The following is a 27,990-nucleotide window of genomic DNA, read 5'->3' as shown; positions in this document are numbered from 1 at the left end:
ACTTTTGATTTCAGCTCAGGTCGTGATCTCAGGGTCAGGAGATCAAGCCCCGAGTCGGGTTCTGCCCTGGCCGTGAGGCCTGCTTAAAATGCTCTCTCCCTCTCTCTGCGCCTCCCTCACCACCACTCGCCCTGCTCTCTCTCAATCTCACTCTCCAGAAAACAAAGCAAAAAAAACCTTCCTCGCAAAGCTTCTGCTCATTCTCTACCATAGGTTAGCTCAGTATCATAATTAGCTATAATACCGAGGCCACATCACATTAGCACTTTACAAATATTAATATATTAAATATGTTAAATGCTAGTGTTCCTTTTGTTAATTTAGTTGGTTAGATAGGATAGATAGCTTTTACAGTGTCTCTGTAAACCTCTCGTAACTGAGAACAACATCAACCAAACCCATTCCTCGACAGACCAGTCACCTGAGCACCTGTGTGCCCAAAAACGTTCTAGAAACGAAGGTCGCTGGTAATAATACTTTGTCTTGACGTAAGACGTAAGTCCTGGCCCGGCCCCTCACACCTGAGCCCAGACCAAATACTCGGAGAGGGGAGGCAGGCGAGGCTCACATCTCCTACTGTGTAAAGTGCTTTGCAGGAAGCTATATACACATACGTGTGTGAGGCACAGAAATCTTTATTGCCACAGGAAGCAAGTGCACTCGTCCCACCTCACCAACAGATGTAAGAGTCACAGGAACGCAGACGTCACGTGATCAAGTACAACGCAGACTTGGGGAGAAACGGTCCCTTGGACTATATCGGCTATAATACTGAGGTAACCAATTGACCTTGTTCAGTGAAAATACCTCGAACACAATGAAAAAATCAACTAGTTATAACATCCAATTCATATATACAATTCAAATAAAAATATATATTATTTGCTTCAATGTATATAGCAAATTTAATACATTAGTGTTTACAAAATAAAAACTGTATTCTACTGAAATTTTTCTTGTGCTTCCCCCTTATCATTAAGCTTGAAAGACTAGGAAAGTGTGATACTTAAGGAAACTTACTTATGGATTTAAAGATGCAGTTTGTGGGGCCATGAAAGACAGGTAAGTATTAACGGGAAGGTCACTGCATCTTTAAAAATTGTTGCTTATTAAAATCTACAAACTTGAACTGTAAGACACAATTAAAAAAAAACCCACAAAATTTCTCAAAATAGATTAGAATACAGGAAACGTTTCATGAAACTACTGAGATACTAACCAGTTCTATGGCTAATATTAAAAACTGAACAATCTATTTAGATCGTACTCAAACTATTTCTATACACAGTGAACAAAACAACCACAATAATCAATCTCAAGCTAGCAACAAAGTTGCAAGGTCCATAAAAAGCTTCTTCAGTGGGCAAAACACTATGGTACAATTAAAACACTTAGGGGAAAAGAGCCTTTCAACAGTATAAAAGTTGTTTACTGGTGTTTCTACTATAAAGCTATTCTACAAATCAGAATGAAAAAGCAATTATACATGTGACAGTGATCAGAGACTACAGTCCAGACATTTCATCTAATGTGTGGCCGATGAGCTCCAGTATAACGGATTATGACTTAGTATTTTGTACACAGTTAGGACTTAGAGCAGAACTAAAAACAAACAAAAAACACTACATATGTAGTATGTATCCCAACTCAGGATGCTGTTCTCATCAATATCTGGGTTTAGATGAATCTGGAGGAAGTAGGTAAAGCTGTCAAATGTCTTCTCTTAAACCAACAGAAAAAATGTAAATTGGTAGAAATGGTATTTTTTTTTTAAACTATGGGTTCCAATGTGAACTTCTCGTAAGTATGCAAGGACATTATCAACATTGAAGCACCCCCCTAAATATGCACACAGCCCACTTATTAAATAGGGGAATTGAAGAGACTTTCAAGCTAAAATGAATTTAAAGAAAAACTGCCTATGCAAATATGAAAGGTACACAAAACTGTAAAATAAATAATGAATCCAGGTGTCAACTAAACCTCCACAGAATTATGCCTGCAAATGTGGATGTAACAATTGTCCACACTTGGGACGGTCTGGGTGGGAAGACATTCCCCAAGGGCGAGACGCCTACTTTCTCTGACTCCATCGAGGACATCAAGAACTGCTAAACATACACTGGTGCTGACTCTATTTTATATTATAGCCTTTCTGACAGTCACCATCCTTATCACATTTGGGGTTAACTTACTAAGACTTAATCTATTCAACACATTCGTCAACAACAATGTTTAAGTCACGGCTTTTACACATCAGTTCACTTATTTCAAGTTCTCTGTCCAAGGACCAGCTTCCTATTTTTATGATGAGAGAATGATATACTACAATTCGAATCAACTACGTAAGAGAGATTTTCTACTCTCTTGTTCATCTTTTAAACTTTACTTTAGTATTTATTAATTGCGTAAGTGGGTCTGAGCCAGCAAAAGTGACATTTTACTTCCAAAAGTGACACATTTCCTGTTAAACAAAGTTGGTTTTATCAAATATTAAATCCACAATATTTTCCTTGGTTTGAATTAAGCATTTGCTTTCCATTTTTCCAAAACCATTGCAACCTTGTCAATAACTACATCGCTTAAACTTTCTTTATGACTGCAAAGATTCTAAACTCTAACCTATAATAATATTTATGCTAAACACACTTAAAATAGTGAAATTTCAAGTAAAATAAACTGTATCCACATTTACTGGACCAAACATGTCTCCACATCTAGATTTTACTTCTATAAATTACACAAATACATTGTACATTCTTAAATAATGAATGCTTACAATATTAATTTGTAAGCTTTTCCACATAAAACGACTTACACAGGAATGTGAATGGATCAGTATTTCTGTTACAGACTGCAACATTCTCTCAATTTTCTCCTTTGTGGCTGCCGTGTTCCCTTCCTGGTTTCCGCAGACTCCGAATCAGTCCTTATGCTTTGGCTATGAAGTCTGTTTGAGTGAATGAGGCAACGCTGGTTATTAAGGCGTGTTCTATGACGGAGCATTATCCTTCAACTGCCATTTCCAGAGAACAGTGGGAGAATCACAGCTATCTTGAATCTTCAGGCTCTGTTTTGATGACTTTCTTTTCTAACGTGAAAGCTGAGTGAGGGTAGTCTTTTAAAATCCCAAGACTCTCTGCATAAAAATGGAAACACAAAGTGTGTTGATACTTTAAATCCATGGATCATAAAAAACAAATTCCAATTTATGAAACCAACCCCCAATCTCCACAGCAAACAGTTTCAACTATTCATAATTCTGCAATTCCATACAGAAATTTTATATTTATAGAGTTGCAATTAAAAGCTTGGATTCTGGGGGCGCCTGGGTGGCTCAGTTGTTAAGCTGATGCCTTTGGCTCAGGTCATGATCCCAGGGTCTTGGGGTCGAGCCCCATATCGGGCTTTCTGGTCAACGGGAAGCCTGTTTCTCCCTCTCCCTTTCCTACTCCCCCTGTTTGTGTTCCCTATCTCGTTGTGTCTCTCTCTGTCAAATAAATAAATAAAATCCCCCTCCCCCCGACAAAAAAAAAGAGCTTGGATTCTGGATTTAAATTCCATCTCTGCCAGTTACTAGCTGTGTACATCTCCAGGCAACTCACATACCTCTCTAGACCTTAGTATCTTTCTTCTTCTATAAAATGGGGATAGTTATCTATATAGGGTGGCATGAGAGTTAAGTCATAAAAGGCACAAAAATGCATACAGACCATATTTTTCTTTGATGGTTAGTTCAACATTAAAAAAACATGTAAAAAAAAACTGGTCATGCATCTACAAAAAAAGTTACTAGTAAAATAGTTAATTACTATCAGTGAAAAAGAGACAGAAAACATCTTCCATATTTAAACATGGAACCTTATGAAAAGTTCTGGCCACAAAACAGGAGGGTGGGAGAAACAAGATCAAAGAATGAAGGCCACTCCCGTAAGGACCCGTTCCTTGGAGTTATGCGTGTGTAGTTACTTCAACCTCATGAGGACACTACAAACGACAAGAAAATGTAGTATCTATGCGAAGGACTAATGCTGGAAGATACATATCCACACACGCGTGTACACACACACGCACCCTTTGAAAAGGATTCTAGACGTGTAACCAAAACTAACAGCTCAACTGAAATTAGGCAGCTCAATTTATGAATTTGCTCTCTCTATGCAAAAGTAGATTTTAAAATTAGCAAGAGTCTAGAAATAGTAGCTACCATTTACAGGATTCCTATCAGCGAGGCGATTCGTACGTGCTACCTTGTTTAATATTCTCACCTACTCTACGCAGCAGAAACGATGTCTGTTTCACAGATGAAGCAACAGCATTCAAGGGACTCCTGACGCTACTTTACCTCCAAGATGGTAGGGTACCAGATACTTTCAAACAAGGCTACTCTCTAATACTTTGTCTAACTCACTTTTTCGTGGGGAAAAGAGTCAAGCACCTAACTATAATACGGAACAGCTTATCCTGTGATGGAGTTCAGTTTAATTCTAAACTATAAATACCATCCCCGAAATGCACCTGCAAGGAAAGTTTAGATTTTGGTTTACAAGGTTTCCTTAGTTTGCAAGTAAACATGCAATCCATTGATTTCACAGTATGAAAGGCTGGAAAAAGGCAATTACATAACTCAAATCAGCCAGGTATTATCAGGTTTAAAATTCTGTATAACAGTTAATCAAAATAGTATCATCCTTCATGAGTTTTTCCCTGTCAATTCTTTGGAATACCATGTTCTAAAAATAAGTGGCCATTATTATGGCAATCTATTATTTCCAAAGGGAGAAAAACTGGTAACAGTAATGAACCTTTTTATTGGCTGGGAATGGGGGAGAGGAGTGGAAATAGTGGAAGGTAGGAAAACAGAATTTAACAATGTCTTATTCGAGTGTCACTCTCTCTAATCACATCCCATATGCTTACCTGATTGGGACTTTGCCGCACTGGAGTAAAGTCTACTCAGCTCTCCCTCCACCACAAAATGATGGGGTTGTCTGTTCTGTAAATTAGGCATTCGGAGATTCAAAGGTCTTTCTCCTAAAGGAAAAGGAAAAAAAAAAGTATGAATAATATTAAAAACATACTATGGTTTTTCTTAAAAATATATTTTTTTGGAAGATTTTATTTATTTGACAGAAAGAGACACAGCAAGAGAGAGAACACAAGCAGGGGGAGTGGGAGAGGGAGAAGCAGCCTTCCCGCCAAGCAGGGAGCCTGACGCGGGGCTCGATCCCAGGACCCTGGGATCATGACCTGGGCCAAAAGCAGACGCTTAATGACTGAGCCACCCAGGTGCCCCAAAAATACATTTTCATGAATTCCCTGAACACTACTTAGGAAAGGAATAAGGAAAGCCAATAGGCACTAAAGAATTTAAATAATAGCTGAGAAATATTTTAAATAACAGTTTAGGAAGGAAATGGCGACTCACGCTAGTTGCAAGGTGTACAACTCTGCCAGGACGTTTTTCAGAGTAAAACATGAACCAAACAAAAGACTGAGATTTCCAGTAAGCACTCCAGCTCTGGCATAGAGTACGTCCCCTCTGTAAGGCATTTTCTCACCAGCGCACAGTTTACCAAGACGTGTCATTAACACATAATGTAACAAGTGCTAGAGAAACAGAGATGGCTCCACAACTGCCCATTACTGAACAGCGGAACCCGTGGCAAACCCAAGAAGACAGAAGTAGCACAGACAAGGTAAAAATGCGTAAAAGCCACATCACCTTCTGTCATACACCTAGACCCACAAGCTTAGCAGAGTGCCACCCCACGTGTCATTATCCTGGCTCCACCAATTACGGTCATTCGGTCTCTCACTAATTTTGCTTTTGCTTCTTAAACTCTTAAGTCTTAACTGTCAAGGATGATTGGAGAGGTTAAACAAGACCTCAACTCAGCAGTTTCTGTAACATCTTTTAAAAGGAAGAATACTCTTCTCCTCCAGCACTCTGGTCTGCTGACATATTTTACTCTCCAGGCGGAGAATGCTTGTTAAGATAATATTCTCACTTAGAAATCTATTTTTTTTTTTTTTGACAATGGTAGCCACTCACTAGAAAAGTATAGCAATATGTAAAACAAGAAGGTCCTACAAAATTACTGTTTTTCTTCAAACACACATCACTATCTGAATCTCTGTGTCATGTGCTGTACATCTGCCTCCACTGGAGAGTGAGCTGCGAGCCAGCAGGGACTTAACACCACCGATGCACCCATGGTGCCCAGAAGCGCGTCTGGCACGCCAGAAGATACTATGAGTGCACGACAACAACGTGAGATTTCCTTCGTGTGTCCATGCAACAAAAATGAAAAAAAAATTTCAAATTGATAAAAATATTCATAAATCACAGCTCTCTAAACTTAGGAGTTTAAGAGAACCATTGCTAACGCACCACACCAAATAGTTTCATAGAGACCGTGGCCAATCTAAAGCCTGAAGAACACAAAACTTGAAGTCTCTCCATTCTTCTACTACCTCTACACATCTCCGTACTCCTGTCCCAGTGCTTGAGAAGCAGTTACCATATCCTCTTAGAAACCAGATGTTATAAATTTCATAGACGAATTTGTTTTTGAAGTCCAAGAAAATATGAAGCTGTGAGCTTTTAAAAACTGATAAATGTCTCCCATGGCATCGGGTTCTTTGGGGAAAAGGATCTTTACTGTTTACATGTCCCATTCCCATTCACCCCGTACAAAATACGGGTCAACTGCACGGGTCAGCTAGTTTAGGGATAATAAGGTAAAAAAAACAAACATACAAACAAAACAAGCCCAAAACTTTTGCTAGTTAAATCAGCAGAATGAATCCTTTCCTTTTGTGAAAAAGAGACAATTTGAAGATGAAGTTTTATGGGGAACAAAGAACATAATCGCTCTAAAATACCAGGATTTAAAAACAAGCCGACTTCTGCTGCTCTCTACAGTGCACACAGCCCCCGGCTCGCAGAGTGCAGGTCATCTAAGACCCACCTTGCCCATCCGAGGTGTCAGAAGCCGCGCCGTTCGGGCTGTGCTCCTCGGAGGCCTGCCTGTAGAGCCCCGCCGGGAGCCTCCGCTCGGCGTGCTGCAGTCTCTCATAGCCAGCTGGGGTGCAAAGGAACTCCATCTGCTTTGCCATCACCTTTTCAGGCTGCTAGTAAGTAAAGCAAAAATAAAATCAGGAACTAAAACAGTCTACATTTTTTTTTAATGCTTTAAAGATGCCAATTTCAGACTCCAGCAAATATATTTAGTATTCATTAAATTAGTTCACACTTCATGTGGTATACACGTTCCATAAATATGCTTAGATGTCTATATCATCATGTTAAAACATAAAATGTTGGATTCTGTGCAAGAGGGGGAAAAAGAAAAACCTTCCTGCTCGTCCTTTAAAGAGAATTCCATATTTCAGCTCAAAGGCAAAATAACCTTAGCTTTGTTTCCCGAAGTACTGGGTCCTTTAAAATATTTTTTAAAAAAGGAACCTCAGAGCAACAGCAACATCTGCTAGAAACTGCTTCTAACACACAGGGTGAGATCTTGGCATTCTTATCTTAGGATCTGGCACTACGCATACTCTGCTATGATGACAGCATGTTGGGGGAGAAAAGGTGTAAAATGGCTGTCTAGAAGGACAAGACAAACACCCCTCCCACCGAAATTAAACAATGCAAATTATGCAGGAAAAACATCAGTGCCAATGAGACTCTCCCCTTCACCATGGAATGAAACTGCAGTATTTCCCAACCAATCATAAAAAGACAACTTTAAAATACACAAGTAAAGGGCGCCTGGGTGGCTCAGCGGGTTAAGCCTCTGCCTTCAGCTCAGGTACATGATCTCAGGGTCCTGGGATTGAGTCCCACATCGGGCTCTCTGCTCAGCGGGGAGCCTGCTTTCCCCCCCCTTTCTCTGCCTGCCTCTCTGCCTACTTGTGATCTCCTGTCAAATAAATAAATAAAATCTTTAAAAAAAATACACAAGTAAATAGAAACTTATCTCTGCCATGTGTTTTTTAAGTTCCTTCTTTACGTACTGCTTTAAATTACTTATATGTGATATTCAAAGCAGTACATTTGTGATATTCTGCCAAGGAAGTTAATAGTCAAAATGCAGATAGGACTCACTGCTGTGCCATACAGAAGGGTAGTACAAGGAAGCCGCTGTACAGAATTAGTTCCAAAAAAATCCTGATTCACGATAGTAAAAATCAATAAATAAAAAATATTAACTCACAGAATAGGATAAAAGCTTATACTATTTTTCTGAATGCACATAAACCAGATCAAAAGGAGCTTTAACTTTAATTCATTTGAACTTATTACTAATTAATTGGGAAAATTTCAGTAAGATTTCTAAAGAGGAAGTGTATTCTTCATTCTCTTAATTAAAAAAAACAAAACTTGGCACTACTGACTTTGACCAAGAGCAGTTGCCAGGCAGAAGATCAACAGGAATAAAACTTATAGTCCTTTCTAAAAAGTGGCATTTGCAGAGATGACTTTTTAAAAAAGTTAATTTAAGGATACAATGATGAAACAATAGCAAAAGCACCCGAAGATACATATTAAGGCAAGAATTTTTTCTCATCCATGAATCAAAATGACTTAAAAATAACTACCATGCTGATGATTAATGTTTTCTTGAGAACTAGTCCTGTTTTATCTCAAAGTTCTATAACACACAGCCATAATCAACATGGCTTTCTTCCTGGTATCAAATTCCTCTACCTCTAGGTAGAGACTCTGTGTTTCTTCCTACAAAACTACAAAGAGTAAATATCACTGTATCAGATTCTGCTCATAACCCAATCAAACTATGTTGTCACTGCTCTCTTGTTGACACAGCTGTGCATCAGTTGACTTTTCAGAAACAACCAGAAATAAATCCAATCCTCAGAGGCTTAAAACTGAAGCTAGCTGAAGCACCCGTTTGTTTTTCAATCTACAGGTATTATTATGAAACGTTTACTGGTGGTTTGCGTTACCTGTGAACCAAGGGCAGCAAGCTCTTCGCTCTTCGCTTTGGCCTGCTGGAAAAGCGTTTGCACAGAGTCCTGGAAATCTGGAAATCCATCCTATGGGTCAACAATTAAGTCCTTTTTAGAATTTGTAAATTAAATACCAACAACTCAGAAAACAGAACAACAACAACCAAACACTTTGATCCTACTGCCCAAGTAACCATGATTAAGATTTTAATGTATAATACTTCCTTTCAGTCTTTTATGGTACAATTACCTTATTTCTACACTTGTAACTTCACTAAAAATACAAACGAAAAAGATAGTAAGAATTACACATCTACATTGGAATGCAGACTTCATGAGCATCAATAGGAATGACTGTGTAACGTTTCATATAGCATTTCACCTAGTGGCTCAACTAGTAATAATCACTATTTTTACATCGGACATTTAGACTCTTATTTTTAGGTTGAAAAACACTGCAAAAGTATTTTCACAGGAACAGCCCTTTCCATAGCTTAGGTTGCCCAGTACAGTAGATTCCTAGTCTAATTACTGCAAAGGGATGGACATTTTTATGAACATTTTTCATTCACTACTTCCCCCAAAGGCCTTTACTGGCTAACAGACTCTAAGTTTTCCTCGCCAGCACTGGGTCTTGTTGTTTTCTTAATTTTTGCCAATTCATATTTTTGTATTGATATTCAAAATTTTTTAAATGTTATACACTGTAGCTGTATACACTTTTATTTTGTAAATTCTTCTATAACTGTAAGCTTCAGAAAGGCATTCTGCTTTAGAGATTTGACAAATACTCAAATCTACCCTCTAGTTTTTCTAAAGCTTTACTTGTTTGCTTTGTTTCTAAAATCTCTCTAACCCATCAAGAATTTATTCTGTTCTATGTACAACGTGAATGGTCTTCAAAGTGCTCCCCTATAACCCCAATCCGAATTTCTGAAGAATTCTTCCATGCCGAGTGGTCATTTCTCCTTCAGCATCTCACATGACAGGAAACAGGGATTTGAATTAGAACGACCCGCACTGGAGGCTCCTGAGGGGCACAGTTCGGTAAGCAGCCGACTCTGATTTCAGCTCAGGTTGTGATCTCGGGGTCCTGGGATGGAGCCCCAAGTCAGGCTCCCTGCTCAGTAGGGAATGTGCTTCAGGTCTCTCTCATTCTCTCTCTCCCTGTCACCCCACTGCTTGCTCTCACACTCTCTCTAAAATAAATCAATCTTCAAAGAAGGAGGAGGAGGAGAAGAAATAAAAAAGGCCTGCACTCATGTTCCAATTCTACCACTTACCAGCTACGGAACACCAGAGAAATAACTCAACCTTTCAGAATGTTAGTTTCCTAATTATTCCTAAATATTTTCACGAAAAATACAGGTAAGAGCACCTCTCTGTGAGGGTTGTTGTGAGTTGTGAGGATGTGGTCACTTAGCGCATAATCACTGCCATGTAAGTGTGTCAACACACACTAAACTCCTCCATGAAACAGCTTACTCGAGGTGCTCTCCTCCTGCACAGCACATCAACTTAAATGACTTTCACTGAACTTTTTATTATGAAAGGCCAATCCATCTACTACTTTTTTCAGGTTGTTTAGTGGTTTTTACTCATTTACTGCTTTACATGAAATTTATATCCACAAACATGACAACAGCGTGATTTTAGTAAATTTACTATAAACTACTGAAGCATTCCTCACAGAAATGGTCATGACCTCCAAAATATTTCTCCCCTAGTTTCATGAACTATGTATTTGTAGCAAAGGATAAATCATTAAAAACCAAAGTTCTTATAATAACCTAGAAGAGATGTAATAATAACACAATATTGTATCTGAAGTAAGGGATACAGATTCAGAAGTTTTTTCCCCATCAGGGTCTTATTTCTCCATGGTGACTCTCATGTTTTCAAAAATTTCATCTACCAAAATTCATTTCTTAAGTAATTTGCCATTTTTAAATTCAAAGACATGAAATAGAGTCAAGGGCAAATAAATCTGACATCTCCAGATAGTCTCATGTAGCTTTATGATGGGTCAACATACAATCAGCATTTATTTGAGAGAGAGAGAGAGAGAAAGAAAGAGAACTCAAGCAAGCAGGGGGAGGGGCAGAGGGAAGAGACCCCCTGCTGAGCAAAGAGCCCAACTCGGGGATCCCAGGACCCTGGAATCACAACCCCAACCAAAGGCAGACACCCAACCAACCAAGCCTCCCAAGTGCCCCCAATCAGTATTTTTAAAACACTGAAAATAGCTACCTTTCAAGGCCCCCCAGACCGAGGACTCAGAGGGACGTATGGCATATAATTGTTAACTGAGCTAGAATGAACGTTATACAAATGGATGCAATTTAAATCTAAGCGAAAAGTACACGTGCTTCGTCATTCAATTTTTCTCTAAGAACTTATTCAGACCTAAATCTAGCTTTCTCTTAGCAGTCTCTCCTTCAAGTGAAGAGCACTCATCTGTCAGGGTTGGTCAGTGAGTTCAACAGGGGAGACTGGGAGAAGACCTGGGAAACGAGAAGCTATCATTTTCCAGGTGACGACCACGTGCCCCCAGTTCCCCACTGCGTTGTGCATTTCACGTGTGTCCACCTAATTTAATCCCCAGCACAGATGCCCACAGGCTCCTCTCATGTCACGGCTCGGACAGTGGCTTCGAAGCCTCTATTCCTGTTCGGCATTTTTAAGGTGCACGGCAGTAAATGCAGGCACAGCTCTCACAGCGCTCATTCTCCCAGCTGAACCGGCCTACCTCTGCGATCTACATGGAATTCAAAACCCCATCCTACTACCGACTGGCTGCGATACTGGACAGACTGTTTCTTCTTTGTGTGTCTACTCAGCTAACTGCAGAACCGTTTTAAGGAACAAAAACTCATCAAGAACACTTAGCACAGTGCTTGGCACATAGATATCACCCAATTAAAGGTCTGCTACTGGTATTTATTAAGTTCCCTTTTCAAGCTCCCAGAGTAATCACAGTAAAACAGACAGCAGGCTACAAGTGACTTACTGCATGTCTATGGTACAGGGGAACTAAGATAAATTTGGGGGAAATTTACACAGTATAAACATCTTAGAGATCACTTACATAGTATAAGATATCTTGGGTATTTAACACTAAAACCAGCAAGAAAATATTGAACATATTGGTAGGGAATGGTTTTAGTGGAAAGAACAACAGAAATCTGGAAATAATTGTTTATTCACTCATCAAAAATTTCTTGTTTGCCCAACAGGTTCTAAATTCTGTACTCAATGCTGGGGATTCGATGACTCCTGCCTCCTGACAAGTAGTCTAGAGGAAGAAAAGGATGAAGAGATCCAGAGCAGAGTGGAGGCCAGCGTCCGGGGAGCCTTCTGAGAGGGCATGACACTAGGCCGCGACATGAAAGAAGAGAATTCTCCAGGGAGAGAGCAGCGTGTATAGAAGCCTAGAGGTGGAAAGAATGGGACGGCATCCCTCAGAAGCTGGAGAACTACGGCTACCAGGGGAAATACACTGAGAAAGAGGCAACGGTGAGAGAAACTGGACACGCAGGCCCAAATTCTGTGAGACCTTGTAAGCCATGTTAAGAATTGTCGATTTTATCTTAAATTCAAGAGAAGCCACTGAAGGTCTTGGGGAAGAAACAAACTGATCTGTGTTTCTGAAAGCTCTGTCTGAACGTGCGGGAGACAATGTATAGTTCGAGCTTTTCAGGAAGGCCTGGGCAGGGCGTGCCCAGGCCAGAACCTCCAGGACTCCCGCGCTGTTTCTAAAGGACCTTACAGAAGAGCGAGCGATCTAGTCTTCTTGTGCTAAGAATTCGATGTGTGACCCCAGGCAGGGAAGTTAACCTCATGATTTCCAGTGTTCCCAATTTTTAAGTGGAAATTACACCACCTGCTATATCCACCCAATGGAGAGTCATGGGGGTTAAATGCTGTAACGCAAACGGCAACTCTCGGAAAAGCGCCCGTTGCTACACAAACACGTGGTGGCTCCACTGGCAGAATGCTTAACCAGGAGAATGCGACAAAGCTGGAAGGGGGACTGCAAACTGCATGTGGCCGTTTCTGGGAAACAGACACTGCTCCTTCATTGATGGAGAGAGGCAAAGACATGTAGTTAGCAACGTACACCTTACCAAGCAAGCAGCAATCTCGAGAGACTGGGTGCGAGTCACTCTGATTCGCTCCAACCGTCTCTGACTATTCCCTACGGGCAAACCACAAGGCTCAGTACCGTCACTCCCCGACCTACGTCTGCAGGGACCCAAAATACGTGGCTTAGAGAGAAGAGAGAGAACATTCCCCAGAAACTGGTCTCTTTCACGAGACGTCTGGTGCCGGACTTCTGCGGCACATCTCTCAAGCTTTTTTCCCCAGGCAGCAGCCGGACCACGCTACGAGCCATTCATCTGCAAGGTCGTCTTCATGTCACCTTCCTGTCACGGTTACCACCACTAACCACAGGCTCCCTCACTGCTGAGCACGGAGAAAACAAGACCCGGGGTGGGATGCTGTTCGTGACCTCGGGACTCTCAGGCCGCTGGGTCCACCCCCACACCTCCCCAACCTCGCCCCCGAATACCACAGGCTGCTTTACAGCCGCTGCTTAGCTTCAAAACGGCTTGTTTCCACAGATGTTCTAGGCCTCACACATGCATTTTCCTTTTTTTTTTTTCCTCTTTTACTCACACTTTCTCTATGAATAGCAGATTGTAATGCTTCTTGTTTTCGGATCCAAAGGGGGAAGAGTCTACATCAAATTAGACCAGCTTGCCTTCAACAACCTCAGTAAACTCGTAGGTGGATGTTCTGACCCTCTTCCCTCCCCCTGCCTCCCTCTCCCACCCCTACCCCGCTGGAACTGCTCGCAGATGTTTCCTCTAAGTCTTTCAAGGTCCAATTCTCTGACTTTCTGGTCTCTATTAACAAACTACATTTCTTTCATCCAGCTCTCTCTGATTGCTTTGCACTCCTAGCCCACACAGGATCAAGAATGCTGTCCCCTCCCATCTCTCTGCCTGGCCTCCAGCAAGTTCGGTGAGCGAAGAAAAGCTACAGATGAGATCTGAACGGCACCAGCCCCTGCAGTCAGCTCCCATGGCCGGTTCTCTTACATATTCTGTCTTCCAGATCTTACTTACTACAAACACGGGAGGGGATGACAGGATTTGTTCATGTAACACGTTATGTTCTTAATGAAAAAGAAAGGCTGTCCACTGAATCCACTTTTAATTATTATTTTTAAAAGACGCGAGTGCCAGGGACTTCGGGCGGTAGTGTTTCATCTTTAACTCATTGTCAACCTGTCTGAAATATACTGTCATAGTTATGAGAGAACAAAATCAAACTAATTTTTCTTGATTTACTGTTTATCTTCCCAACACCATGCTTCTCCTCATTCCAAATAATCAGCTTGTCATATGGCAATGCCTTATATTTAAATATATTTTGTAATTTACATTGTTACATTTCCTACTCAAAACTTAACAATTGCTTGGACACGCCTCCTTGAAACAGAAATGGTAACAGCCCACTTTTAAAGGCTACACTTCCGCAAACACTCGGCCTTCGTACCCTACTAGCGGGAGCAAAGGTGTACCGCCAATAGTGTTTCTCACACCGAAGGTGCGGTGTGAATGCTCATCAGCACGTGGGAAGGTAGCCTGCAGGCCTGGCTCTGCCACTAGAGAGAAATGCGGCAGCTTGAGCAAATCACGGAGACTCTCTGGGTGTCTCTTTGGCTATAAACGGAAATCCTAAAGTGTCCATATAAAGATAAACAAGAAGGTTTGTGATAATGAATTTCAAATGCCTAGCAGGGACAGGCATTAATAGAGTCAATAAAAAAGTTTTTCTGCATGTATCCCAGAGCTAGATCTGAGGTCTCCGATGGAAAAAAAAACAACAAACATAATTTGTCTCCAGTTAGCTGAAAGTGGATCCACACAAAGGACTGTATTCCAGGTCAACAAGCCATTCATCCGGTCCAGACTGGAGAGCCACTCTCAAACCTCGCCCACCGACACACAGGGCTGAAGGGGCGCCTTCCCTAGAGGCGTCATTCCAGGCGGTGGGTTCCCCTACAGCCTTCCTAAGCCAGCAGGCTTTTTCCTCTGTGTCTACTTCATTACTCTCAAATTATAGAGTACAAAATCTCTGTTACTTAATGTCCGACATTCCCTACAGGAAGGGGTTATGCTGAGCACCCACTGCGATGCTGTGTGGTAGGAGACAGCCACCACAGAACCAAGAGCGATCAAGGAACAGCTAGCTATCCTTAAAGCGGGACAGCCCACTACACAGTAAGAGGAAAAAGTCAGACAAAGATTTTAAAACCTATACCCAACACTTCATGAACAGCCCAGGAAATCACAGCATTTGGCAAAAAAACACCTTCCCAAGTTTGAACAAAGTGCTAGTCTTGTGAGTGTGTCCTAACGCACTGCCATGCAAGAAAATGTTTCCTTCCCTTACGTGTCTATTTTTTATATCATTTCTATTTTATCTACTGGACATTACATTTCTTTCTGTACACTGTAAAAATTATCTTTTTGAGATTAAAAAAGCCAGCAATTTAGCATGTATGCTAATTGGTTATTGTCAAGGATTTTAGAAAAATGAAAATGAAAGAAAAAATTCTCATTAACTTGGGCCTAGTAATCTGCTATAATTTATAATGTGCTAAGCTTATCTTTGTAGTATTTTCTTTTAATAGAAAATTAGTAATTCAAATGAAATAAGAAACAGTATGTTCAAAGAATTCTAAAATCTTTCCAGTTTTACTGATGAAGTCCTTGGTGTCAGTCATAAATTCTACAAACTGGTCTCACTGTTCTTCTAAACATGCATAGTATTCTCTTACCCCCTCTTTGCCCACACTAGTCTACCTCTATAATGCCCCTCCACCCGACACTGACCTTTGAAAACCCTTTCTTCTAAAACCCAGCTCACACCGTGTCTCCCATCACTGGTGGCCGCATACAAAACAGGTATAAACAGCGCACTGATACTCGATGAAATGTCATAAGGGAGTACAGCCCACAGAACACTATCTCCCTCAGTGTCGGCTTCTGGAATCGAGTGAGTAGCACTGGAATCTCGAATCTGAGTTAGAGTACGTAAGAGAACAGAGACAAGGACTGGTGCCAAACCTGTGTGTTTTGCAAAGGATTACCCTGGATCCATGTGTCGGTACACCTAGGCATAAAACACACACTCTCGGGAGAGAGACTGTTGCCCTGCGATCCAGAAGTGCTTTTAAAAAACAAAGCAAAAACAAAATTTAAACAGGCCAGCAAAATAGGCAAACTATCGTCCCAGATAAAAAGCTCAGGTCCCTCTTTATTTCTGGGAAACAAAATCAAGAATTTAGTACCTATAACAGCATTTAAAGTGGTCTGGGCTGATGAGTCACTTGTCTTATTTAGGAAGGGTTGGAACTGTTATTCCCAGAAGAAGGAAACACCGATTATCTTAATTCTAAGTCCAGAACTATTCAAGCAGCTCTGGGAATGTTAGTAAAACGGTCAACTAACCAAACAGAATCATCGTTCAGTAGCTCTAGTGGGACGTATTTGAAGGAACAGAAGGTCACGTCTAATGCTATAACCCAACACTCTGAGCTACTAAAAAGAAACTCAAAACCCTGTGCTGGATACAAAAAACACCGCTTAAATTTCAGATAAGGGCCACCAAGGAGGAGGTCAGAAGACTCATTAATACAGCTGAACGAGAAACAGTGACAGCTCAAACAGCCCGTGAGATTCATGATCACAGATGTACAACAGTGATCTCTGAACACAGACAAAAAAGGAAACCAGGGCTTCAATGCGAGAAGAGCCCGAGTCAGGATTACATGGAGGGCCAACGGTGAGAAAGAGAGGCAGACAGTATTTCTAGCCAGCGGCTGACTACCCTTCCTGGCCCCTGGGCAGGTTTTGAACCTTCTTTCCTCTAACTCCTCTGACAGCACATGCTTCTTCGCAGTCTCTGTAGTCACCCGATTTCCCATTCTGTGGCAGAGTCACTGTATCTACAGGGATCCTCTCTTGTCCATTACCTTGGGATACAACAGGATAAAACCATGTCATCACGAGTTAGACTATCTTCTAATGGCCTTTTTGGTAATTCCAGCCATTTTTTGGGCATTGTATCTGAGGCTAACTGGTCTTAAACATTACTCAAGAGCTAACAGTGACGCTGATTACAAATACAAGCACAACTTTTAAAAGTGTGGCCTTTTTTGGACAAAATTCTTCTCTTCTTTGAGAACCACTGCTTTAGGATAAAGTTTTTAAGAAGTCAAAGATGCTTAGCCATAGCCACTCATTATCTCACCTCTCTGATTTTATTAAGTGCTTACTAAGGGCGAGGCACTATTATCAAATCCGAGTACAAAGCAGTGGACAGACAGATAAGAGCTGTATTCTCACCCAATGGCCAGACTGGTAACAAAACAAACACATCGTAGTTTCAGATGCCGGCGCATGCTGTGAAAACCAACAAAACAAAGCAGGAGAAAGAGCCTAAATGCAACTGAGGTAAAGGTGCCCTTTCAAAAAGGGAGGCAAGAAGTCAGAGGCAGCTGGGCTGGGAGCTGAGGCCCCGTGAAGAGCTGCAGAACGGTCTGCGCCGGGGAACAAGCAGCGAGTGCTGAGGCAGATGAGCTCGGCCTGTCCTAGCACTGGAGAGTGGGTCCGTTTCGCGGGGACATAGTAAGAATGGGGAAGTGTAGCAGCATATGAGGTTAGACACGCAGATAGAGTCAGATCACGTAGGGTCGGTCTTACATGTCTCCACGAGTGTAGGTTTTATTCTAGGCACAGGAGAAAGCCATGGAAAGATTTAAGTGAGAAAGGGATACATGTTTAAAAGATAACTGTGGGGGCGCCTGGGTGGCTCAGCTGGTTAAGCGTCTACCTTTGACTCAGGTCATGAACCCAGGAACCTGGGATCGAGTCCCTCGTGGGACTCCCTCTCAGGAGGGAGTCTGCTTCACCCTCTGCCCACCCACCCCCACCCGTGTGCACGTGCACACACACTCTCTCTCAAAAATAAAATCTTTAAGAGAAAAAAAAAGGTAACTGTAGCTTTGGTGTGACTGAAAGACTATAGACAAACAGACGCTTAATTAAAATAATGAGAAGAATTTAGGGCAATCTCACACAGCTGATTTGCTTTAACTTGAAAATAACGGATGTCGAAGAGAGTACAGGCCCTCATCCTCTGCCCAAGGAAAAAAAGGAAGGATCTCTTAGACTTCAAATTTCTATTCTGCTGAAGACCGGCCTTTAAAAAAATATTCAATTCAAATTAAGGAACAGTAGTTTTGAAACTATTCTACAGTTCTGACAGCCCTAAGAAAAGGATATATTTTTTCTTGCTCAACTCCCACCTTACCTCTTGCAGACCTAAAATCAGAAGGACAACCTCAGGGCTCCTGGGTGTCTTGGTCAGTTAAAGCATCAGACTCTTGATTCTGGTGCCGGTCATGATCTCAGGGTCCTGGGACTGAGCCCTTCGTCAGGCTCCTAGCTCAGTGGGGAGTCTACTTGCCTCCCTCTCCATCTGCCTCCCTCCCCCTCTCATTCTCTCTCGCTCTCAAGTAAATAAATCTTAAAAAAAAAGAAAAAAGAAAAAAAAGGACAGCCTCAACCATGATCCTCTAAAAGAGGCTGGATTATAGGAAAGTCTCCATTACTTGGAAATACTAAATTGTCATTTATTTCTCTCAGATCATTAATATAAACAACATTTAGCTCCTCTAAATTTGTACTTGGTAAGATGACTAATGATACAAATAAGATTATTTAAAAAAATCATTTAATGAGTAGAGTTTTTAAATCTCTAAGAAACACCTATTGACAAATGAACCTGTGATAAACTGACTGGAAATCAATCTCATTACTGTTGCTTCCTTCTAAGAATTTCTTCAGTATTCTAGTTCGAATCAGATACTTCAAAGCAACAAAATTCTATATTATCTTAAAGATTCTACAATTCATTCACATTTTTTATTTGTTTATGGAACGTCCTTTTTTTTTCAATTTGAACTAGTAAACATTATTAGCATAAGAAAATTTAATGCATAATCTTACCTCCACTTTAATTCTCTTCGGGGATAATTCATCTCTTTCTCCGCATTTTGACCTGAATAAAATGGGAGGGAGAAAAACTTGAGAAGGTAACAAATTTTATTCTAAAGATATCTCAATCTATAAACTTCCACCAAAACATCTACCCCTGAAACCCTTACACCAGAAATAAGACATTCATATTACAGACATAACAAAAAAGACTTTTCATCACTTCTAAATTAACATCAGGGAAATACGCAGACATAATTATATTATACATTTTAAAAGGCCACTACCTAAAAACTTCCCCACAAAGAAAGTACTCAATAAATATGTAATGATTATCAAATAATGCAAAAGGCAAAAAAAATCAAGCAGGATTATACTGCATGATATCTTCTTATGGATCAGCAGGAACACTTCAGGATAAAATGCCCAAAGTGGCCATTTAAGATGAATGCTTAAGGCTACGTAAGATTAAAACGCATCTATTGTCTATCTAGTGAAACTACAGATGCATTTTCCCTCTACCTAGAGATCCCTCTGCTGGGACTCTATCCCAAGGTACCTCCAGATACATGAGACTGCCGATTAAACTGAAATAAGCCATCAACTATAAGTTATCCTTCAAAGTAAAAGATGTTAAAATGTGAAAAGTACATTTCAGAATCAACAAAATACGTATGTCATTATTTATTATGATGCTATTTATAATGATAACAGGCTAGAAACAACTCAAGTATCCATCAGTAGGGTCTGGGTAAATAAATCATGGTGAGGCACCGGGGTGGCTCCGTCGGTTAAGTGTCTGCCTTTAGCTCAGGTCATGGTCCTGGGATCACGCAACTGAGCCCAGCATCAGGCTCCCTGCACAGCAGGGAGTCTGCTTCTCCTTCTGCCCCACCCCCTGCTCGTGCACGTGTGCGCGGTCTCTCTCTCTTTTGCAAATAAATAATCTTTAAAAAATAAATAATCTTTTAAAAAAATCATAGTACATACACACAATGCAATACCATGGTGCTGTAAAAAATAGTGAAGAAGATGTGTACATACTACCATAACGAGATTGCCGAGACATGTTAAAAACAAAATACAGAATAATACAGATACATACTACCTACTGTTTTTTGGTAAAAATGAGAAAATATATATCTTTGCAAGTGCATTAACACAGACTGGAAAGATGAAAAAGAAACTAATAAAACCATTTCTATTGAGAAGAGGAAGAAGTTAAAGGAGACCAGAATGGGAGTGTAACTTTTTATATTACATATTCACATAGTTTTGGCTTCTAAATTATGCAAGTGTGTTATATATTTAACTTAAAAAGTACATAAATGGAAATCCGACAAGAAACAGCTAAAAATTGTGGAAAGCAATTGCCTCCGGGGTGTGGTATCCAGAAGGGGGCAGGGAAACTGGTGAGTTTCAGTACAAGTCCCATGTACAGTAAATCTTAAATTATATACATGTATCACCTTGATTAAATTATGTAAATAAAGCAGTCAGAAAATTGTGTAATACAGTGAAAAAAATAAATCACTAAATCAGCTCTTAATTATCCAACCTAAAAAAATCTTGTAATTCTACAATATTGCTGCTATATATTCTTAGCCTGTTCACTTAGTCTGAATAACTTCACTTTGTGTCTATGTGGGCTCTTAAGGCATAGCAAAGGAAACTGCTATGAGTTTGGGGCCATAATGACAGTAAATGCCTCAACAGTGGCTTTTCAAATGTGAACAGGTATGAGAGTAATCTCGGACCCTTGTGAAAATTTGGATTCCGAGACTCCATCCCCCAAAACTGTAATTAATTAGGGCCAGGGAGGGTGCTCAGGATGTGGTTTTTCAACACACGTTCAACTACACTAATGCCAGGAGGTCATCTGCATCTCCTCAGAGAAGCAGCGGCACACCCAACTCATGGTGAACTAGAAATCCACGTGCGACAAGATGAAAAAGAAACTAATAAAATGACGTCTATTGAGGAAGTCAATAGATTTAGGATTTAAATGAAGACGAGATGAACAATAAGACGTGTTTATATTACATTTTAAAACCATCACTGCTTTTCAACATGTAAGTTTTTTACTTCAAATATTCCATATTCCACTTCTTATTTGCAACACACGTCCATATTCCATGTAATCTGGCATCTTCCAATGTTCCTTTAAGTACTGGCCAAATGGAGTCTCTTCATCCATTCAACTAATCTCATTGGATTGCAAACACCTTGCCAAAGGAACCACTTGGCTTCTACCAAGAGTTCAACAAGGTCACACGGTTAGTGGGTGTACAAGTAAGTCTATACATACTAACTAAATCTCATCATCACACTCAAAACCAAAGCATCTGTGTGAGAAGAATGTTAAAACCACTACCAGAACAATGCTATAGTGCTACAGAACTGTCTTTCAAAAGAAAAACAAAAGGAGAATTAAACAAAACAACAAAACCACATTAGCAATGTTTTGAAAAGTCACTTCACTCTTTAATTTTATAGAACCACAGTCACATTACACTTCTACTTTAAAAAAAAAAATGCTTATATTCTATCAATGGGTAATGGTGTAAGTTCTACCTCTACCAAGCAATGCAAAAATATATTGCCTGCCAATTAGTTAGACACTTACTTAGTGGTTCTGTAGGTATATTTGTAGGTGACTTCTCGAGAAATCTGCCTGGCCAGGGCAAACAGTTCATCTCTTCTCGTCAGCAGAGCGTTATCCTTCACACAGAGCTGAGCAGCCGCTTCGTTAACAGTGAGCTGTGTATCCAAACAAAGTTTAAAAATTATAAACATCTGTATTTCATCAATTAAAAAAAATGTTTCACTTAAGGGTAAAAAATGTCACATTGTATAATGAGATCATAGTTTATAAAAATCAGGATGGGTCTTTATTAGTCCTAAGGCCTAATTTCAGAAGAAAATCACATCACCTACCATCTCTCAGAACTCAAATTAATCACAATAGTCACACTGGTTTTATGTATTTATATGCTTAATTTTTGTTTAGGCATGGATTTAAAGAAAATAAGCAAAATAAAGTAAAAAAAAAATTCTGTATCTCATTTTTATGAAAAGCCAAGGATTTGACATGACTTGTTGATACTATTTCCCTAACTAAAAGTGAGTATATGCGGTCTGACGGGTATTTTTTTTTTTTCCCAGTGTGAACTGATATGAAACTTCTTAGGAAGGAATAAGAGTTAGATGATTTGAGTTAAATTATTTATCAAATTACTTAGTCAAAAAACAGAGTTATCACAGATTAGGGCCATAAAGGAAAATCAAGGTCTTGGAGTCACTAAATCTCTAAAATTAATCTAATTCCACTCTTTTATCTAAATGTTAAATAATGTCAATACAGAATTGCTACTTGACAAAACAACTGTATTGAAACTTAAAATAGCAATGTTATCCAAATTGAAAATCTGTTCATTGTTTAATTAGAAAAGGTTTTTTCACATAATTTTGCCAATTTAAATAGATGTAGGGAATTGCCAAGCAGTATATCAAACTTTTTCAAAAAGCAAGAAACATACTCGTTGCAGGCATGACTGACAGCAAACAGAGTAATGGCAGACAGACCTGAGGTGAGTCCTGCTGCATCACTTACCACCTGTGTGACTCTGGGCGTCTAAAAACTTCTCAGAGCCTCAGCGTTCTCAGAGGCAAAAATAGGATAATCAAAACGGGAACTACCTCAAGTGACTAACAAGAAAGAAAATGAGACACACCTGGCACAAGGTTGTTCTTAGTATTAGTTCTTGTTTTCCTTTCATAAAAAAACAGGCATTTACTTCCTTCCTACCCGGGCATCCCATTCTGCTCACAAAAATGTTCTATATTTAAAATTTTCAAAAATACAGAGAAGCAACAGAAGAAATTCAGCCTTCCATCTATTAATGCAATGCAGAATGGTGGCAATGCAGAGTGCAAACCTTCCATCTATTAATATTTTATTTTTTTTAAGATTTTATTTATTTATTCATGAGACACACAGAGAAATAGAGGCAGAGGGAGAAGCAGGCTCCCTGCAGAGTCAGGAGCCCAATGTGGGACTTGATCCCAAGACCCTAGGACCTAAAGCTGAACTGAAGACAGATGCTTGACCAACTGAGTCAGCCAGCACCCCCATCTATTAATATTTTAATGTATATTACTCTAATATCTGTGTACGTACAAACATGTATGTGAATATAGATTTGTAACTGCCTTTTTTCACTTATGTATGCTGTATTTTTTACTTCTATCATGTTGTTAGGCAGAAACTTGGCTAAGAAACCAGCATCTGGCATGGGCTGGTTACTCAACAAGTACCTGTTGGCTGATAAATGAGTAAATACTCTTTATGGTGTCATTTTTACTACCCAGACATACAATATTCCATTGTAGGGAAGAGCAATATATTATTTAAACCAACCTCACTCTGAACATGAAACTACCCCCATTTTTTCATGTATTACAAGGTAAGCTGAAAAGAATGTTCTTAACTGTGTATCTTTGCACACATATTCAATTATTTTCTTGGAATAAACTCCTAAGAATAAATTTGTCAGGTCACAGACTATACTAAATTTTACAAGATTTATAGATTTCCCCAAATTACTCTCCCGGAAAACTCCAAATCATAACACTACCAACAATTACATAAAGATCCATTATCCAGAATCAACCAATACTGGTTATTTTATTTTAAAAGCTTTACCAATTCGATGTATTTTCAGTATCATTTGGTTGTAATTTACATTCCTTTGACTATAAAACAACCTTTTTCTTATAAAGTATTTTAAAATTTGCTTACTCATGGCAGTTGCCTGTTTCTTCTACTGCACTATTTGGTTTCTTAGGAACTTCAGGAATTCTTTATGCATTAAGAGCATTAACTCTTCATATGCAGTGGCTTTTCTTTTTCATACTTAATCATTAGCCTTACGGTTTTTGTCTTGGGTGCCATGCATAGAAACTCCCTTCTCACCCTAAAACATGAATGGTTTCCTGTAATTTGGCATAACAGTTTTATTTTTTCCACTTAACTACTAAACGATTTAGAATGTGTTATGGTGTATGATATAAATCATGTATCTAACATCCCCCTCCCTGGATTTCTACCTATAATTTACATTGTCTAATTCTCAAATAATTTTGCTACAGACAAGGTTATAATACACCCAGGCCTCCTATTTTAAACTCTCAACTGAAAATGAGAGCATAATAGGAACAATGTGTTTTCAATCTTCTCCCCTTTTCCTAAAGAATCATCAACAGATCAATTTCTTCGCTAAGTGCTTTTTTAAAAAAATTTATCTATTTATTTTTATTAACATATAATGTATTATTAGCCCCAGGGGTACAGGTCTGTGAATCGTCAAGCTTACACACTTCACAGCACTCACCATAGCACATACCCTCCCCAATGTCCATAACCCAACCACCCTCTCCCTCCCCGGCCCCAACCCTCAGTTTGTTTTGTGAGATTAAGAGTCTCTTTTGGTTTGTCTCCCTCCAATCCCATCTTGTTTCCTTTATTCCTTTCCTACCCCTCAAACCCCCCACATTGCCTCTCAACTTCTTCCTATCAGGGAGATCATATGATAATTGTCTTTCTCTGACTGACTTCTCTCGCTAGCGTTTAAGTGCTTCCGAAAGGCACAATGTAACTGGAGCTAAAAGTGAAATATAAAGAATGATTTCCTAAATAAATTAACTTCAATTTTGGAAAAGCACTAGCTTCAATGACCTTGAAGACCTTCTTAAACCCCTTTTTAGGTAGCCCTTTCTTTCTTGCATTCGTACCCTAAATTAGTAGGGAGAGCTTCAGATTGTTAGTAAGGTGTTTTAACTGACATTTCAGAGGTACCACCTTATGCACAACCACAGAAAATAACCTTTCAACATCAACTGAAATAGCGTTCTAGTATTCCATCATCCTACCAGAAACCAAAAACACAAACCTAATATATTCTCTGTTACTGAATTCAGGCTTCGAAAGATCAAAAAAGTTGACCTGAATTCAGGCTTCGAAAGATCAAAAAAGTTGACTGAGCTCTCCAAGACCTTAGGGAAACTTCTGGTATTAAAACTGAGACTGTAGAAATAACTATCGCTCACCCCAAGTTGTAGTAAGGAGCTGATTCATCCGGGATCCCCTCAAAAATTGCATTTTCTGTTGGTGTTTTCTGTATTTCATGCTCCTAATTGTTAATAATTAAATCAGTAAATATTATGATGTATTTTAAAAAATTATATAAATACTCTAATATGTTAGTCACTGCCATACCATACTAGCTTTTTTAAAAATTCCAAGTTTCCAGGGGCACCTGGCTGGCTCAGTTGGCAGAGCGTGTGACTCTTGATCCCAGGGTCCTGAGTTTGAGCCCCACACAGGATGTGGAAGCCCACTTAAAATTATTTAAAAAAAAAAAAAGAAGAAGAAGAAGAAGAAGAAGTAAAAATTCTAAGTCTCTAGTTTTTTTAAGTAGGCATCACACCCAGTGCGGAGCTCAAGGTGGGGCTAAACTCAGGACCCTGAGACCAAGACCTGAGCTGAGATCAAGAGGCAGAGATATTTAATCAACTGAGACACCCAAACACCCTACGTTTCTAGTTTTGTTAAAAATATAAAACAAATATTCTCTCTAATTGGTTTACTTCCTCCAATTCCTCTTTTTTGTGACTAAAAATGTCAACAGTCCATTCATATTTTTATGTTAACTATTCCTTAAAGTTAGCTTTCTATCATTTGTAACTAGACCTAAAGTTTTCTTTTCTGGTAGTTAAAATTATAATCTTTAACAATCGAATGACTGTGACTTTCCATTTTGTATTGTTAGCATAAAAATACCATGAGAATGCTGTGTGACAGGGTGGCTCAAAAGGCAATCAAGGCTTTCATTTCCAGCACAGGGAGGGAATGACTGGCCTCCTCACAGAAAACAACTAAGAATATTGGATAAAAATAGGAGGAAAAATATCTTAAATGCCATCACTAAGCCAGCAAGACAACAGCAAGGACTAGTAAGGATAAAATGAATGAAGACAAAGTAAGTTGAGGACAGCTGCTAGACCAGATGACCCTGAGCTTCAGCTCACAACCTCACAGGTCTGGTTAGTGTGGGAAGAGAACAGGAGGAAAAACCCAGGAACCACCAAAGGTGAGGGAGTCTGAGACCCCTCCCTCCACAAGCTGAAATCCCAAATCACCACACCCCCACTGTAAGCCTGAAATAGAAATACACCTGTACTCCCAGGAGAACACAAGGGAAATTACCTGTCTTGAACCCTGCTACTGAGTTGGGGAAAACAGAAGATACTCCCTCGAGATTTCATAAACCACCCCCCCCAAATTAGCCCACACATGACTTTCAGCCCTAATTTACACTATATGGGCTGAGAATATTTTTCACAGGGTTCCAGAGTGGTACTGTGCAGAAAACAGGTGACTGGTAGAAGAAAAAGCAAACAACCTCTAGAAGAATCCATTTTCTTCCTAGGCCTCAAAACATTCCCACAGTTCTAAGAAATATGAATTATAGACAGAAATCATAAAATATCCAAAGAAATAGGCATCAAAAGTAAAAACCAGCAGAAATGACAGAATAAGACCCTCAAAAACTTTACAAAAGTAAGAGATGAAAATGTGACTAAAGAATAATACAGTAAAAAAGATCAAGAAAAACTAAGAAAACAGAAGGAGAGAAAAAATTGGGGTAGAGGCAAACAGAAGACTTCAAAAGCAAACAATAGATAACACCAATTATAAACACAACAATGAAAACCAAAAGCCAAGGAAATATCTTCAATTAGTAAGGGAAGATAACGGACAATACAGGATTGATACCCAGAATAAACAACGAGGGCAAAATAAAGATATTTTCCAGTGGGTTGTGATAGGACAGAATTTGCCATCAGTAGGCCTCTGTTAAGAAACTTCTACATGATAGATAAACTCAGACTAAAGGAAACTAATTCCAGACAGTAAATCAGATCTAACGAAAGGGAGGGACAGAAATACAAAATAAGGGAAATAAATTCAGAATAGTAGTCATTATAAAAAGTGTAAATAAGTCAATTGTTCCAGATAAAAGAAAAATGTGCCTATTAATTTTTTAATTCCAATACAAAAGTTGGAGGTAAAACATGGATTCAGAAAAACTGAAAGTAAAAGGATGGTAAAAAGATAAAAAAGAGAAAACACATGTACTTGTATTAAAATCACACAAAATAGGCTTTTAAAGCAAAATGGGCTATGAAAGATTAGAAGAGTTGGTGCAGAACACAGAGAGAAACAGAGAACTCCACAACCACAGTAGCCGGTTTTCACACAACTGTTCCTGACAGAGCAAGCAGACAAAAGCAGACTACCTTAGAGTAAGCTTGCTAAAACAGACACACACAGAACACTCCACCTGCAGAAACACACGCGAAACACGGGCCATAATGAACCACACTAAAATCCAGTGGATTTTAATATATGCAAACCATGTGCTCTGACCACAACGTAATTCAGTTAAAAATGATTAGAAAAATAATTAAGGAAAAGCCCTCATATTTGGAAATGAAAACACACTTCAAATAATTCATGAGTAAGAAATCATAAATAAAAAGAGAAGTAATCAGAATGGGGGGGTGGGACTTGATACCAAAACTTTGGGAATTACACCATATCAGTATACAGTGAGAATTTACAGCCTTAATTGCTTACATTAGAAAAGAAGAACAGCTAAACGTCAATGAACTAGGAAGCACCTGAGTTAAGTTAGAAAAGAACAATAAAATGAACTGTAAGAGAGCACACGCGTGCACACAGTACACACACACACACACACACACAGGGCACAACGAAGAATATCAACTAAGCCAAAAGTTGCTCCTTTAGAGATCAGGGGTTGGAAAGCTTTTGCTGTAAAAGATTAGATAGTAAGTATTTTAGGCTTAACAG

General features: G+C 39.4%; 1 protein-coding gene across 7 annotated transcripts in view; it reads right to left on the bottom strand.

The window, feature by feature from the left end:
• Nucleotides 1-615: 615 nt before the first annotated feature.
• LOC111141241 (NGFI-A binding protein 1) overlaps nucleotides 616-27,990 on the bottom strand; it is a 44,174-nt gene continuing 16,799 nt past the window's right edge. For 6 of the 7 annotated variants that reach the window (XM_022493677.1, XM_022493720.1, XM_022493667.1 and 3 more), the window contains 6 exons: nucleotides 21,679-21,812; nucleotides 19,065-19,116; nucleotides 8,974-9,063; nucleotides 6,975-7,137; nucleotides 4,921-5,034; nucleotides 616-3,139 (listed from right to left, as the gene is read on the bottom strand). In XM_022493677.1, coding sequence (XP_022349385.1) covers nucleotides 3,051-3,139; nucleotides 4,921-5,034; nucleotides 6,975-7,137; nucleotides 8,974-9,063; nucleotides 19,065-19,116; nucleotides 21,679-21,812 — 642 coding nt within the window. In that variant the 3' untranslated portion in view covers nucleotides 616-3,050. The remainder of the gene's footprint in view (nucleotides 3,140-4,920; nucleotides 5,035-6,974; nucleotides 7,138-8,973; nucleotides 9,064-19,064; nucleotides 19,117-21,678; nucleotides 21,813-27,990) is intronic. The other variant, XM_022493687.1, reaches the window with a different exon arrangement.

This window comes from Enhydra lutris, unplaced genomic scaffold (assembly GCF_002288905.1).
Source record: "Enhydra lutris kenyoni isolate GAN:26980312 unplaced genomic scaffold, ASM228890v2 scaffoldscaffold1, whole genome shotgun sequence".
Lineage (NCBI taxonomy): Eukaryota > Metazoa > Chordata > Mammalia > Carnivora > Mustelidae > Enhydra > Enhydra lutris.
The sequence above is the reverse complement of the archived record's forward strand: the minus strand, read 5'-3'. Positions and strand labels throughout refer to the sequence as shown.